The sequence below is a fragment of the Cannabis sativa genome, chromosome 4 (assembly GCF_029168945.1).
Source record: "Cannabis sativa cultivar Pink pepper isolate KNU-18-1 chromosome 4, ASM2916894v1, whole genome shotgun sequence".
Classification (NCBI taxonomy): domain Eukaryota; kingdom Viridiplantae; phylum Streptophyta; class Magnoliopsida; order Rosales; family Cannabaceae; genus Cannabis; species Cannabis sativa.
The window spans coordinates 82,729,573-82,744,821 of record NC_083604.1 but is presented as its reverse complement, the minus strand read 5'-3'; the positions used below and the strand labels follow the sequence as shown (position 1 = coordinate 82,744,821).

The following is a 15,249-nucleotide window of genomic DNA, read 5'->3' as shown; positions in this document are numbered from 1 at the left end:
AAAGGGGTACCACTATCAGAAATGTGAGATTTTCACTATTTCGATTAAAATGAGCGTTAGTGCAAGAAAACTAATTTTTCTCTCAACGTGTCCAAGAGAAAAGTGATGCCCAACGGTCTTGGCTTGGCCCCCGTGAAATTTCATGATTTTTTGAGATGTGTAGGTTGAGATTTTAACACATAACTAACGAGTGTAAGAGTAAGGAAAAAACTTGTTAAAATTTCCCCTGAAAAGAAGAATATTTTCAATTAGGGGGCCATTTCAACAAATTTTAACCCAAAACCAATCTTCATATTCATGTCTTCGTAGTACAAATTCGTTGTGACTAGTGGCGAAAAAAATTCCGAGATTGGTCCGGGCCACATTTCACAAAGGGGTACCACTATCAGAAATGTGAGATTTTCACTATTTCGATTAAAATGATCGTTAGTGCAAGAAAACCAATTTTTCTCTCAACGTGTCCAAGAGAAAAGTGATGCACAACGGTCTTGGCTTTGCCCCCCGTGAAATTTCATTATTTTTTGAGATTTGTAGGTTGAGATTTTAGCAGATAAAAAACGAGTGTAAGAGTAAGGAAAAAACTTGTTAAAATTTCCCCTGAAAAGAAGAATATTTTCAATTAGGGGGCCATTTCAGCAAATTTTAAGCCAAAACCTATCTTCATATTCATGTCTTAGTAGTACAAATTCGTTGTGACTAGTGGCGAAAAAAATTCTTAGATTGGTCCGGGCCACAATTCACAAAGGTGTACCACTATCAGAAATGTGAGATTTTCACTATTTTGATTAAAATGATCGTTAGTGCAAGAAAACTAATTTTTCTCTCAACGTGTCCAAGAGAAAAGTTATGCACAACGGTCTTGGCTTGGCCCCCGTGAAATTTCATGATTTTTTGACATGTGTAGGTTGAGATTTTAACAGATAACTAACCAGTGTAAGAGTAAGGAAAAAACTTGTAAAAATTTCCCCTGAAAAGAAGAATATTTTCAATTAGGGGGTCATTTCAACAAATTTTAAGCCAAAACCAATCTTCATATTCATGTCTTAGTAGTACAAATTCATTGTGACTAGTGGCGAAAAAAATTTCGATATTGGTTTGGGCCACATTTCACAAAGGGGGTACCACTATCAGAAAATGCAATGAATAGTAAGCTACTCCATGCAAAAAGGAAGCTATAATAGCTATAGCTTCAAAAAAATTAAAAAAAAAATATGGGAATTGGGCCTTGAATAACAAATATATGGCTTTTAAAAAACCCATAAAAGGGTAAACAAAACCTAAATCTCATATACAGAAAGGTTTATTTAAAAATGTCATAAAAAAGTAAATGGTAAAAAAAATCTCATAATTTGGGTAATTTTTACTTCTTTCTATCAAGGGATAAGTTGGTAAATACCATTTTTATTAATCAATTAATCAAATTTACCTTTAATTTTATATTTAATTGAAACATACCTCTTTTTATATGTAGTATACCCAAAATATCCTGACATAAGAGAGTCACATGGAGAGTATCTAAAAGTGACAGGGACAAAATTGGTACAATGTTTAAAAAAAGAGGTAAAAATAATAGATTTTAAGAAAGAGGATAAAAATAAAAGAGTACAATAAAAAAAGGGTATAGAGTGTAATTTCCTCTTCTATCAATAGTTCAGCCCAATACACAAACAAAGAAAGAAACTCTAAGGGAAATTTACATCATTTACTAACTTTTCCAATAATCTTACAATTATACTGTGACACGCTCAATATAACATTTTTACTGTTTTTAATTTGGCAGTATACTGCCTTGATTCAAAAATATGGACATTAGTTATAGGTTTTTATATATTATGTGGCTTATATGTGTCTTTATGAGGTTTAACCTTTTCATTTTTTTTAAAAAATAGTGCTTTAAAAAGGGATGATTTGACAACTTTATTATTACTTAAATTTGAAATTGAAGACAACTCACCCATCACCCACGTGATTCCCATTCCCAAGCTTATAAATGTATTTTGTTTCTCTCTCTATCTCTTTTTGTGGGTTGAGGTTTATAGAAAAATTCTTGAGATTGGTGTCAAGATAAAGACCATCAACCAAGAACTTTACATAAAACCCTTCTCTCCATTCTTCACTATTTCAAAAACTTACAAAGCTCATTCATTTCATTCATTTTTTCACTTGAGTTTTGAGAGAGAAAATAAAAATATATATAGAGAGAGAATTTTTTTGCGGGTGTGCTGAGAGAAAAAACTTGAAACGATGATGAAGGAGTGTGGAGGCTCTCTTGGTGAAGAGATCATATCTCAGTAAGAATATCTTCAAGAAGAACAATACAGAGGAAGAAGAAGAACACCAAACAACTCAAACTTTCTAAGTAAAAAAATCTCTTTTTTTCTTTATTTATTTTTTCTAAAACGACATAAATTTTATTGGGTTTTTGTTGTTTTTACTAATTATGTTTTCTTTTCTTTTTTGGGGTTATAGTTAGCTCTGGTTTTGTGAGTGGTGGTATTGTATCTTTTGAAGGCTCTTATGGCATATTTTGTTATTGTTTTTTATATTCTTTATTTTTTTTTTTTGTTGTTTTAGTAGTGTTTTTTTATGTTTTTTATAGGATTGGGAATCCAAGTACACCCGATCGGAATACTACCATTACAGAGTTTTTTAATGCTTGTTTTTATGTTCTTTATTTTTTTTTTGTTGTTTTAGTAGTGTTTTTTTATATTTTTTATAGGATTGAAAATCTAAGTACACCCGATCGGAATACTACCATTCCAAAGTTATAAACTCTGGTTATTACTCTGTTATTGAAGATATTAAAAAATTTCTTACTGAATCCCAATTAAATATGTTTTCAAAAACTATATTGGAAGTTGTTTTTGATTGCGTAGAAACTGTCAACTTTCTTCAGTGTTTACTTGTCTTTGTATGTCTAACCTTTTTCAACTTCTGGTTGGTGTTTGTCTGTTATTAGCTTCGCGTTGTTGATATCGATTTCTGGATCTAGTTTTTTACTGTTGTTTTCAAGTTTTTCTACCATTTTTTTAGCAACCAGCTTCGCATAGTCAACTATGTTGAATTTGTCGTTTTCAAATTCTCTTATTTTTGACTCTCCTCCTACTTCTAATTGGTGTTCCAATGTGTATGAGTCTGTTGTTGGTGTGTTATTTTCAAGTGTTGTTGTGTTGTTTTCAAGCATTGTCACATTCTCTTGAAATAATTATGTTCTTTTTCCCATTGTCCATTGCTCTTTATGAGAACTAGTATAGATTCCATGTCTTGTCATTTTTCATAATATTTCATTTACGTGGTATTTTTTTCCATATTAAAACAACAGTAAAATAACACTACAAAACATTGATTTACTAATTTTTTCTCTTTGTCAGATTTTCTGGTTTTTTCCTGGTGTTTTTATAATTCTGGTGTTGATTTGTTCGTCCCCAACCACGAAGGAGAGGTGCTGTTTGTGTTTTGTTACTGTTTACAGTATAAAAGTAAATATATTGGGCATGGGCAGTATAAAAGAAATAAAAATGGGCTTGGACAGTAAAAAGGTAAAGTTTGCCGTGTCCCAGTATTTTTGAAAATATTTGGTAAAAATCAGTATTTTTGTAAGTTTCCGAACTCTAATGCTATATATAACCCTAATATAAAATGTAAATTTCCAAAACACTAATTACTACTTCAGCCGCTCACCTGGACTTCCCTCATTCAAATTTTTCCAAACTTCTTCTCCTTCCTTCTCACAGCCGAAGCGAAACTAAGGTAGGGTTATCTGTTTCAAAGTTTCTTTCTTTCTCTTCAACCTTACAATGGTTTCTAGGGTTAGGGTTCGCTCAAGATGTCAACTTCTCTTCTTCTTCTTGCTACCGTAGCTAGCTAGGGATAAATTGTGTTTTTTTTAACTTTCTGTCTTCTTCTTACCGTCACTCACAGACGAACCCAAGAAAAACAACTCAAGCTTTCTCACGGCACCGAACCCAGAAATTTCTTGGCCAAAAACAACACACTCGAACCTGTCTTCTTCTCACCGTCACTCACAGACGAACCCAAGAAAAACAACTCATGCTTTCTCACGGCACCGAATCCAGAAATTTCTTGGCCAAAAACAATACACCCGAACCAAGAACAGTAACACAGTAACACACACACGGCTGCTTAGTTTAGTTTGTGGTATGTATGATTCTGGACTTTTTTGCCTTTTTTTGGCATCACAATTCTCTTTTACTGAAGGAAAAGTATATTTTTGTGGATTGCTTAATGATATGTCCATTATTTGTGTGTTTAACTCCAAAGTTGTGAAATATTTTTTTGTCTTTTGCTGCTCTGAAATCCTTTCTGATGAAAACAGTGTTGGAGTCTACAGTTGTAAATGTAAATTAGGCTTTGTTGCAATTTAGTTATTGTATGCATAGGTTAAGAAGAGAGGTAAAAGAGCTGTACATTCTGAAGTATAAGCATTAGGCAAGAAATTAAGTGGACTGCTTGCTACCTTTCTTGGGAAGGGGGATTTGATCAGGGTTATTTGTGTTAAATATCTTTAATTTGTGCTGTGATGTTTTTTGTTTGTAGCCTTAAAATAATTGATGTGGAGCTGTCGTTGTTCTCATGCTTGTATATATGAATATAACCAGTAAATATTCAAGCACAAGAAATCTTGAGTGTTGAAAATCTCATCAATATATGAATTCTCTCAAGAAATCAAGCACAAGTACATTGTTGAACAACTATTTAGTGACATTTGAGCATTTCTCACAACTTAAGAAGCCATTTTTGTTGATGTCTCTCACACTTTCAGATTAGTTACTTCTGTTTTAATATACTTTTGGTATGTGGAATATATTATAGCAATTAACAAGTTGTAAGTAGTATTTTTGTAGAGAGGGAGATATAGTTATCTCAATTTTCTTCAATCTCTCTGTTTACATCAGTTGTTTCTCTTTGTTATGTGCTTCGGGAATGTATATATGTTATAGCGGAGAGAGAAATACTTTCATAGTTTTTGGAATGAATGTAGTATAGCAACAAACAAATTATTACTATTAGCGCAAACATGGAACTATAGTTACTAATTTTTATTATGAGCTTTCTTATTTTAAAATGGATTGGTAATTGTTTACTTCACACAATATTTTAAAGTGAAATAGCAGATGCATGTGCTAACCCACTAGTATATATATATATATACTTGTGTTAATGTAATGCTAGACACAAAGAAGGGCATTTGCCTTTTGGGATTTTGTTAGTGTAAGGAGGAAGAGGATAGAGAAATGTTTTGTTTGCATTTTGAAACTTGTATTTTGTTCGTCTCTTTCTACCAGGATACTAAATGATTCTAATGTATTATACCATATAGATGATATGATATAAGATATACTTATGCTTGTAATTCTCTTTTAACTTAATGAGACAATTATTCTACTATATTTATACAGAAAGAAAACTCTTCACTGTATATTCTGAACATTGTTTTGGAAAGTTAAAACAGTTTTTTAATGCAACTGTTTAAAATGTATTTTGTTAGTAATTAACGGTTTCTGTTTAAGTTATGAATTTTTTAAGGCATTCATTTAATAGTTAAGCTATATATTTTTCATTTATGCACAGCGGATATTTAGGTGGATGGTGTTCAAAGTTTATCTAAAAGAGGGTTATGCCAATAACTGGTTATAATTTTTCGTTCTGATATAATTTAAGTAGCATCGTGCTGTTGCTAAATCTTGTGGCTACAATCACATTTGAAAGCCTTGATTTTATCTATTTGTGTTGAGAACTATTTATATATATATTCTCTGTTTGTTGTTCTAGAGATTGAATATGTATTTGATTGTGTCTGGGTGTTGTGTTATTTAACTGTTAGAAAAAATTGCAATGTATAAAGATCTTGAATATGCTAGCAAGTTAAAGCAACTTTAAATATTTTATTATTGTTGCAGCTCACTGCCTCCCAGATTTTGTAAATGGTTGTACAACATAAAGGATTGGCCTTTCTAAAGGCAGATGATGAGAACGAAGTTGATTTTGATGATGATGTTTCTGAATCTGGTTCTGAGTTTGAAACTGAATCAGAAGATGAAGATGGAGATGTGAAATTGGTGGAACCATCAAAGACTGCCATTTACAACACTGATGGAATGCTCGATAAACTCGGTGACATTAAGTGGCCAGACAATGTGGAGTGGATACACAAGCTATCTGTTGATGTTGATCAACAGCAAGCGGTGGATGTGAATGATGATCTGACCAGGGAGCTTGCCTTCTACAGTCAAGCTCTGGAGGGAACGAAACAAGCATTCGGGAAGCTTCAGTCGATGGGGATTCCTTTTCTCAGGCCACCTGATTATTATGCAGAGATGGTGAAGACAGACTCTCACATGGAGAAAGTAAAGGGTCGACTTTTGGAGGAGAAGAAGAATATTGAAGAGGCTGAGGAGAGAAGGAAATCAAGAGAGTCAAAGAAATTGGCTAAAGAAGTCCAAGCCCAGAAGATGAAAGAGAGGGCTAAGCAGAAAAAGGATGACATTGAATCCGTTAAGAAGTGGAGGAAACAGAGGCAGCAGAGCGGGTTTCCTGAAGGTGGTGAAAAGGATGGTGAGTTGGACTTTTCCTTTGAAGATGGAAAATCATTCCAGAGATCAAATAAGCAGCGACCTGGTGTGCGTCCTGGAGATCGATCTGGAGGGAAAGCAAGAGAAAGCCGAGGTGGAGTTGGACAGGGAAAACAACAGAAGAAGAAGAGGGATTTTAAGGATTCCAAATTTGGATTCGGAGGCAAGAAATCGTTGAAGAAGCAGAACACAGCTGAAACCACAAACGATTTCCGAGATTTTAAGAAAGGAGGGAATGCTTCTGGAGGAAACAAGAAAAGAAAGAGGTGAAAGAGTTGCAACTTCTTCTGTTGTTGATTTAATCTGTCTTTTTTAAAGTTGAAAAACCAAATCAGTTAATTTATGTAATAATTTTCTTCTTTTTCTTTTTTCCTTAAAAGAGCAATCTGTTAGCTCTTAAACTTTTGTGACCTTGAAACAATTTTATTCCTATTGCTAGTGTTATATTTTAATAGTTTCAACTTCAATATTTTATGTCAAAAAATTTATAGATTTGAGTCAAAGTGGTGTTTATCTTCCTAATCACACAACTAAGAAGCTGGCTGGGATTGATTAACATACTCAATCCCATACTCATCTCTTTTGGATTAACATGAAATAAAATTGAGGATTAATTTGCGGTTAAATTTTTAAGTTTAACTCTTAGTTGTAAATAAATATCTAAATTTAATTTTTGACATTAGTAATAATTATAATTTTGGAACTTTTGTAAGGTTCAAGTCATGAATTTTTATTTTTTTTTAAGAAATAATTTAAATATACTAATAAAAAAAAACACGTGGATAATGACTTAATATTTAACGTTATAACCGTTAAAAATTAAAAGGATGTTAATGAAACATACTTGGTAGTAAATCTAGATCCTGGTAAAATAATTCCAACATTGTTGTAATCGGAGCTGCCACAATGGCTGCAATTTCGAGATTGTGTTACTACTTTATCACCAATTTTAAATCATACTTCAATGGGTCAACCTCCAACTCTTCATATAAACTGTTGTACATTTTTCATAAGATTGTGTCAATTTCAACCATCAATGTCGTACTTCTTTCGCTTTTATACACCCAATTAAATTCTTTGAAACTCGAACACCATCATACAATACAACCAGAAACACAGGCAATCTTGCAATTCAATACAAACTAAAAATAATTGAATTAGAATAACAAAAATAACAAAAAATTAAATTAATAGGAAATATTGTCGACAAACAATCGAGAACCAATCGAGAATCTATCGGAAAGCAATTGATAACTGTTGAAAAATAACAAATAATCAATCATCAAAAAATAGTTGAGTCAAGAAATCGTCGATAACATGGGACAAGAAAGTTTGAAAAGACAACTATACACACACCATTCAAAAACTATCAAAAACGCGTAGATAACATGTCAAGAATGGTTGCAAATACAAAATCATTCATCATTTTGATATATAATCGAGAACCTATCAAAAAACTGTCGAGAAATGTCTTCCCTAACTTTGAGAGATTTGCGTCGAGATCCTGTCGAGAACGTATCAAAAATGCATCGAGAAAAATACGAACACATAGAATACTCCAAAAAATTAGATCTCACGATTTCAACGAAAAATATGTCAAAACCAAACAAATACAAACAACAATTACATAGATCTACCAAAAATAGACTATACTTTTACAATCAATTAACAAAATATTTTAAAAATAAATTTACTTATTAACGAGCTCTGACTTTCAATTAAAATGTGGTGTGGCAGACGTTTGGGCTTCTATGAAGGACAAGAGATGGTGGACGGGAGATGGTGGACGAGAGACGGAGGATGGGCTTCCACGACGGACGTTTGGGCTTCAATAGAGGACCGGACGAGATTAAGGGTGACGATTCCTTTAGGCAGATGAGATGGATCTAGAGAGGGAAATAGAGGGAGGAGGAGGGCGATGGCTCTTTGAACGGGTTGATGCATGAGAGAGATGTAGAGAGAGAAATAAATTTTTTAGGTTTTTAAAATTTTTAAAACAAAATAATTATGAATGATTTTTTGGGTATAATGTGGAATTATTAGAATAAAATAGTATAAATTTATTAGGGGTATATTTTTTAGGGAAATTCTATAATGCACCCCCTTAAAAAGGATATACTGATATATCTTTATCTATTTTAGCATCCAAAATAATTTTTTAGTCAAATTTTTTCTCATGGTCATGTAAATTATAGTTATTTAAGACATCCTGCAAAATTTTAAGAAATTCAGAAAATTTTAACATGTTAAAAATTGCGTTCAAGCAGTGTATTGCACTGGTAACTATTTCATTTTATACTCGTGTAAAATAGACTATTTGAACATTATTTTTTATATTGTAAATTATTTTGAATTTCTCAAAATTTTGTAGGATATCTTAAATAGTTATAAAGTACATAAATATAAAAAAAAAAATTAGACTTAAAAAATTTGTTGGTTGCCAAAAATCAGCACCTATTTTTTATAATAAGAATTTTTTTTAGGGATAATAAATAAAATTGTCCTTTATAAAAACATAAAAATTTGGTCCTTTTTTATATTTATGAAATAATCGCTTTCTATAATAGATATTTGTGTTTTTTTTTTTCGAAAGGAAGTGTAATAGATTAGATAGTTGATGAGTGACTATGTTATTAGTCACAAATTATTTTTTAAAATAAATAAATAACATACGAAGAATAGATGTAATGAGACAAAAGAGAGTGAGGAAGAGAGCCTTATCCTTCTTCTTCTTCTTCTTCTTCTTAGCAATTGAGCTGTCATAACAAAACTACTTCTCTCTCTCTCTCTTCCTTCAATAGCCGTTTTCATTTTCTCCCGTTGGGACCACCAAAGTCTCCTTCTTCGCCTGAAAGATGCCTTAAACATCATCATCATCATCATCATCGACTGGGTTTGGATTTAGATTTGGGTAACTTAATTAATTTTCTAGGTGGGTTCGTGATTTTTCTGCTCCAACAAAAAAACAAAATTGATTTTTTTTAATCCTAACGACTTTCCCACATGGGATTGGGACTGATTCTCAAACCGAAGAAAGGCAAAGATTACAACTTTGAAAGATGGAATCAATTCAACACTGTTTAAACACCTCTTATTACTCACTATGGATTACAGATGCTTTGGAAGAAATCCCACACAATTTCACCATCACCGATCCTAGTATCTCCGGCCACCCAATCGTTTTCGCCAGCCGTGGCTTCTTAAAAATGACAGGTTACTCCAAAAGCGAGGTCATCGGGAAGAATGGGAGGATGTTTCAGGGTCCCAGGACTTGTAGAAGGTCGGTTATGGAGGTTCGTGAGGCTGTTAGGGAAGAGAGAGCTATTCAGATTAATTTGTTGAATTATCGCAAGGATGGGACACCCTTTTGGATTTTGTTTCATATGTGTCCTGTTTTCAGTAAGGAAGATGGGAAAGTCATCAACTTTATCGCTGTTCAGGTCCCTCTTCATCTTTCCACACCACCAACAACAACAACAGCAACTGGGTTTTCCAGATATCAACAACAACTGGGTTCATGTAGAAGACAAGTATGGTCTGATTCTTTGACTCCTGCAGCTTCTTCTGATGTTTCAGGTATGTGGTATGTAATTGAATTGAATTGAATTGAGTCGAAATCTTTAAGGAAACATCTAAAACCAAAACACCCCGACAACCCCTTAATGAATTAAACATAGTACAACAATATAAGAATGTCTTAATATCAACTCAATACGTACTAAGTATGCCCACATACATAAATCAACATTCATGGTCTATTACTCACGAGTTTTTTTGATATAGTGTAATAACGGGCATCATCTCTTATGTCTATTCTATCTATTTGTGTTGTTGAATGAACTGAATTGAATTTGATTTGATTTAACAAAGCAGAAATGAAAATTGAAGAAGCTTGGGAAGCAAGTGATGCAGAGAAGAATAAAGCTGCTTCTGGCATCAGTAGAGTGTTGTCTGTGCTAACTCACTATAGCGAGTCAACAGGGAGAGTTGTGTGTGGAAAGAGATGTGGAGGCTTATCTGGGGTGGGACTTCTAAGTTCATCCTTAACTATTTCTCTTGGTAGAATCAAACAAAGCTTTGTATTGTGAGTTATTATTGCATTTTTTACTCATCATCATCATCATCATCATCATCTTCCAAAGACTGCTGACTGAATTTCTCTGTGTTTATGTTTGTGTTTGGATTCAATGCATAGGACTGATCCTCACTTACCTGACATGCCAATAGTTTACGCAAGTGATGCTTTCTTAAAGTTAACAGGTGCTTTAAACTTGTTATCCAATACAAATTTAGTCACACATATATATAATCTCTAATGTCTTTTGGCTACTTATACAGGTTATTCCTGGCATGAAGTAATAGGGAGAAACTGTAGGTTTTTGAATGGGGAGGATACAGATTCCTCAGCCTTGTGTAAGGTATAACACTTCATTCATAAGACATTGACTCTGTCATTTGGTTTGAATATCTGATGATTTCATATTTGAGAGAGCTTGTTGTTTTCGGTTTACCCAGATAGAGGAAAATATTCAAATGGAACGGGCATGCACAGTACGTATCTTGAGTTACAGGTTGATTCTTATTTCTTTATCCAAATATCCAATAGGTTACTTAGGTAGGTATTATGAAAGTCTGCAATTTTCTTATCTGAATTTTAATGAAAATGCATTGTTCTTCATTTTCAGAAAGAATAAGAGTTCATTTTGGAATTCTCTTCACGTATCACCAGTTCGTAATGCTTCCGGGAAGGTATTTTACATGCTACTATACTTGTTTTTCTTTTATAAAAAGCTTCAACTCGATATGACTTTTCATTAGTTACATGAACTCCATTTGTTTCTACATAGCCAGGTCAAAAATTGTTGAGGCAAAAAGAAAAGAAATGAATGTGCATAATTAGACAAATGTTTTAAATTGATTGAGAGAAAACATGTACCACATTCGCCTCATTTTTATATATTGGCGAAGACAAAAACAGTGTTCTCGAATGTTTCAGTGTACACACCTTGTGATAGTCTGAGGTTTTTCTTATGTCGTTAAAATTGTTTGATTGTTCAGATTGCATACATTGTGGGTGTTCATATGTTGCAAGAAAGCAGTTATGAACAGGGCCAGGGGGAACACGGACTGAGCCCTGAGATGAAACAACTTAGCACAGTTGGTGCTGTTAAAATTGCAGTGAGGAGTTCGTCGATGGGAGCTAGCTCGTCGTCCAAGTCTTAGCACCTTAATCATCTTGGCCAATTGCAATTAATAGTAGTTCTCATACGAGAGAGATAATACAATAGAAAGAAGCCTCTTGGAACGGAACCTTAATCATTCCCGTAAGTCTTCATCAGCGGCTACGTCCCAGGAAACAAATCTTATGAGAGCTCTTGTTTGCAGTGTAGCCAAGATTACCAATTTACGAGACATGTAATAAACTAGACATGGTACTTGGAGGAAACTGGGGGAGATGAACTGAAGACTTGTATGCCGAAAAAAGTATGAACTGAAGACTTGTGAGTTCATTTGGGATGATGATGATGATGATGATGATGGTATCATATAGGTGCTCCCTTCGAATATGAATATTCTTCGATGACAGAACTGAGACTCCCAAGTTCCAATCCATCTCGGTATGATGTCAACCAGATCAAGAATTTCAACACAGCTTCATGTTTGTTTGTTTTCATGATTGAATGTTGGTATAGCTTGTGAGGGGACATTATACATTATAATTCTATACGTAGCTTATACATATCACATTACACCAGTTGATTTCATTATATCCCAAATGCAATGACCTATATACTCTCAATCTGTCTGAAGGAAGAACGGACAATAAAGAATGATTGGATCAAAAAAAAAAAAACTAGTCCCATTGCTTTTATAAGAGTAGATTAATATTGTACTTTTCTTGTTCTGTTTTCATATTTCACATTCTTTTAAGACTATTGAGGAATCTGACAACATACAATTAAATTTGAAAAACACGGTGATGATTTCTCATGAGTCAAACATAATTTATCAATAAGAGCCTGTTTGAATACATACCAAAGCTCATACCACAATTTCATTCCTTTGCTGCAATATTATGCCAAAATGATAATATATGTAACATTATCATTAGCTAATTACATGTGTTGATCATGCTATTAATCAGCTAACTATTGGCTTAATTATAAAATTAGTTTTATCACACATTTTCTGTGTTATAAAAGCTGAGAATTGTGAAATGACTTGTCATTCCACAATTTAAACCTTATTTCCCTGAAAAATTAAGGAAAGCCAAAGTTGCAGTTCAGAAAGCAACTATTTTCTCATTAAAATCTGATGCAGAAAGCAATAAATCATCCGAATGAGTTTTACACAATGAACTCAAAACGAAAATAGCACAACTGAACTCCATTGAGATAGCCCAATGAGATATTACTTAAAATAAAAAGCATCCTACAGTAAATATAGATAAAATCCAGCCAAATATGAGTGAATTTCCTAACACAACACCCTCATCAGAAAACCAAGCGTTCACAAAAAAAGAACGGAAGCTTGAATGCAAGCTTCTCCAGCAAGTACTAGCTCTTCCTTTTTACTCAAATGTATCATCATCGTCATCAGGAAGAGGCTGATTAGCAGCTTGAGCAAGTTCGGCTTCATGACTGCAACAAACAACAAACGCTTATTTAAGACTAGAATATGAAAGAGGTGATATCGAAGCGGGTACAAATGGTGTGTGTGGCAATACTTGCAAATGGGAAAGAAGATTAGAGGACTTACATTTGTTGTGCTGCCAAGTCAATGTGTACTTCAGGAGGAGCAAGGGCAGGAGACTCAACAAAGTGAATATCAGTGTTCCTGTGAAGAAGAAGGCATCACAAACATTAATCCAAAAGTAAATAATTGACTGACCTATACAAACGTGAAATTAGAAGTTAGATAGCAGAAGATTTGGTGAATTACCCAGCAAGCTTCCTGGCAAGATACAAGAAAGGCTTCTCAAAATTGTAGTTACTCTTTGCAGATATCTCATAGTATTGCAAGTTCTTCTTCCTGTGGAAGGTGACCTGCTTGGCCTTAACCTGCCTGTTCTTCACATCAACCTTGTTTCCACAAAGAACAATGGGAATGTTCTCGCACACACTGAATGACAGACATGATAAAAATTTTACAAAGAAAAAGTCAAATACCATCCATATTCAGCACCAGTCGACACAATGATTCAAGCGTACAGAAAGAAAAAGCTCGTTAGAAATAAATATAGCACAAACCGGCAAAGATCTCTGTGCCATGTAGGCACATTCTTGTATGTCAGGCGAGCCGTTACATCAAACATGATAATAGCACACTGTCCATGAATGCTGCAAATCACAAGGGGAAAGTAAATAAGACATTCATTCAACCTTGCAGACAAATAGAGTAAGCTCAGAAAATGAACTCACGCTGAGCTGAGTAAAAAAACATAACACCAACATAAATTAGAGTTTGTAATTTATGTGTATATTAAGTCAGAATGGTAGTGCTTCTCAAGCATAAAATCTAAATAGAATGAAGACTCTTAAACGCATAAAGTAAGTAACCTCAATACGAAATTAAATATGCATTTTAGGTAAACGAAAGAAGAATTTTCATTCAATTAAAACATCCAAGTCCAACCCAGACCAGACCATAGCAAAGTAAACTAGGTTAAACTAAGAGAAGAGACTCACTAGTAACCATCTCTAAGACCACCGAACTTCTCTTGACCAGCAGTGTCCCAGCAGTAGAATCGGATTTTACCACAGTTTGTGAAAAAGTCCAATGGATGGACCTCTACACCAATGGTGGCTGAAAAAGAAGAAGCAACAAATAAACAAACATAGCTCAAATCCAAATCCAAATCCAAATCCAAATCGAGAAGGCATAATCAATGAATCAGGTACTTACGTTCATACTTCTTCTCGAACTCCCCTGTGAGATGTCTCTTGACAAAGGTGGTTTTTCCTGTAAAAAATCAAGAAACGCGATGATCAAATGTAATCGAGAAAATCCCAACAACAACCAGATCGAAAAGACAAAACACGAACTGAATCTTGTTACCAGTTCCACCATCGCCGACGATAACGAGCTTGAAACTGGGGTAGTCAACAGTCTGCTGGTTGGGCAAAGCCTAAGAAAGGATTTCAAAAACATAAAGAATGAGTTGGATGGATCTCATGTAATCTGTAAATAAAAACAATAAGAAACCCTAAAACGAAATTAAGAAGAAAAAGGAAAACTTTACCATGGAAATTGGAAAGCTTAGAGAGCTATGTGAGGCAGCGTGAGAGGGTGAGGAAGTGAAATTGGGGTTTTAGAAAGGAGAGAAGAGAATAGAGTTAAGGAATAGAGAAGGGAAAAGGGGTTTATATATTATATTCATTTGCGTTAGTTTTACGCGACATACGCTTTCATTTTCTCTCCATTCATTTTTTATTTTCTCTATTAAATCATTATTTTTATATTGATTTTTTTTTTTTAATTCCAGGAAATAAATCATTTATATTTTTGATTCCCTGGTTTATTAAAGGGGATTTATTTCCTGGTTTTGTATATTGAAGTTCAATTTAAAAGTTATAACATATTATTACTTTTACATTTTTAAACTATGTTTTGAATTAGGTGATCCAAATGAATCTTGATTGTAATTACTAAAGTT

The 15,249-nt window shown here is 33.6% G+C and overlaps 3 protein-coding genes across 6 annotated transcripts; 2 read left to right on the top strand and 1 right to left on the bottom strand.

Annotated features, from left to right (window-relative positions):
• The first annotated feature begins 3,614 nt into the window (after positions 1-3,614).
• On the top strand, positions 3,615-7,060 carry LOC115725299 (probable rRNA-processing protein EBP2 homolog). 3 transcript variants are annotated; one of them, XM_061114760.1, is made up of 3 exons: positions 3,615-3,750; positions 3,922-4,158; positions 5,922-7,060. In XM_061114760.1, exon 3 carries the CDS (start codon positions 5,946-5,948, stop codon positions 6,861-6,863), a length of 918 nt encoding a protein of 305 aa, XP_060970743.1. In that variant the 5' UTR covers positions 3,615-3,750; positions 3,922-4,158; positions 5,922-5,945; the 3' UTR covers positions 6,864-7,060. The 3 variants fall into 3 exon arrangements, with proteins under 3 accessions (XP_060970743.1, XP_060970745.1, XP_060970744.1); XM_061114761.1 differs by having other exon boundaries at positions 3,667-3,750; positions 4,029-4,158; XM_061114762.1 differs by lacking the exon at positions 3,922-4,158 and having other exon boundaries at positions 3,642-3,750.
• A 2,080-nt stretch (positions 7,061-9,140) lies between these two features.
• On the top strand, positions 9,141-12,358 carry LOC133037436 (protein TWIN LOV 1). Of its 2 annotated transcripts, none has more exons than XM_061114759.1 (7): positions 9,141-10,169; positions 10,467-10,677; positions 10,789-10,853; positions 10,932-11,011; positions 11,109-11,164; positions 11,279-11,342; positions 11,652-12,358. In XM_061114759.1, the coding sequence occupies exons 1-7, from the start codon at positions 9,653-9,655 to the stop codon at positions 11,814-11,816; spliced, it is 1,158 nt and encodes a 385-aa protein (XP_060970742.1). In that variant the 5' UTR covers positions 9,141-9,652; the 3' UTR covers positions 11,817-12,358. The 2 variants fall into 2 exon arrangements, with proteins under 2 accessions (XP_060970742.1, XP_060970741.1); XM_061114758.1 differs by having other exon boundaries at positions 9,258-10,169; positions 10,464-10,677.
• Positions 12,359-12,869: 511 nt separating this feature from the next.
• On the bottom strand, positions 12,870-15,217 carry LOC115712334 (GTP-binding nuclear protein Ran-3). The gene is made up of 8 exons (XM_030640612.2): positions 14,836-15,217; positions 14,652-14,721; positions 14,499-14,555; positions 14,282-14,399; positions 13,844-13,933; positions 13,536-13,715; positions 13,353-13,430; positions 12,870-13,234 (listed from the first exon to the last, which is right to left on the bottom strand). Exons 1-8 carry the CDS (start codon positions 14,836-14,838, stop codon positions 13,165-13,167), a joined length of 666 nt encoding a protein of 221 aa, XP_030496472.1. The 5' UTR covers positions 14,839-15,217; the 3' UTR covers positions 12,870-13,164.
• Between the last annotated feature and the right edge of the window lie 32 nt (positions 15,218-15,249).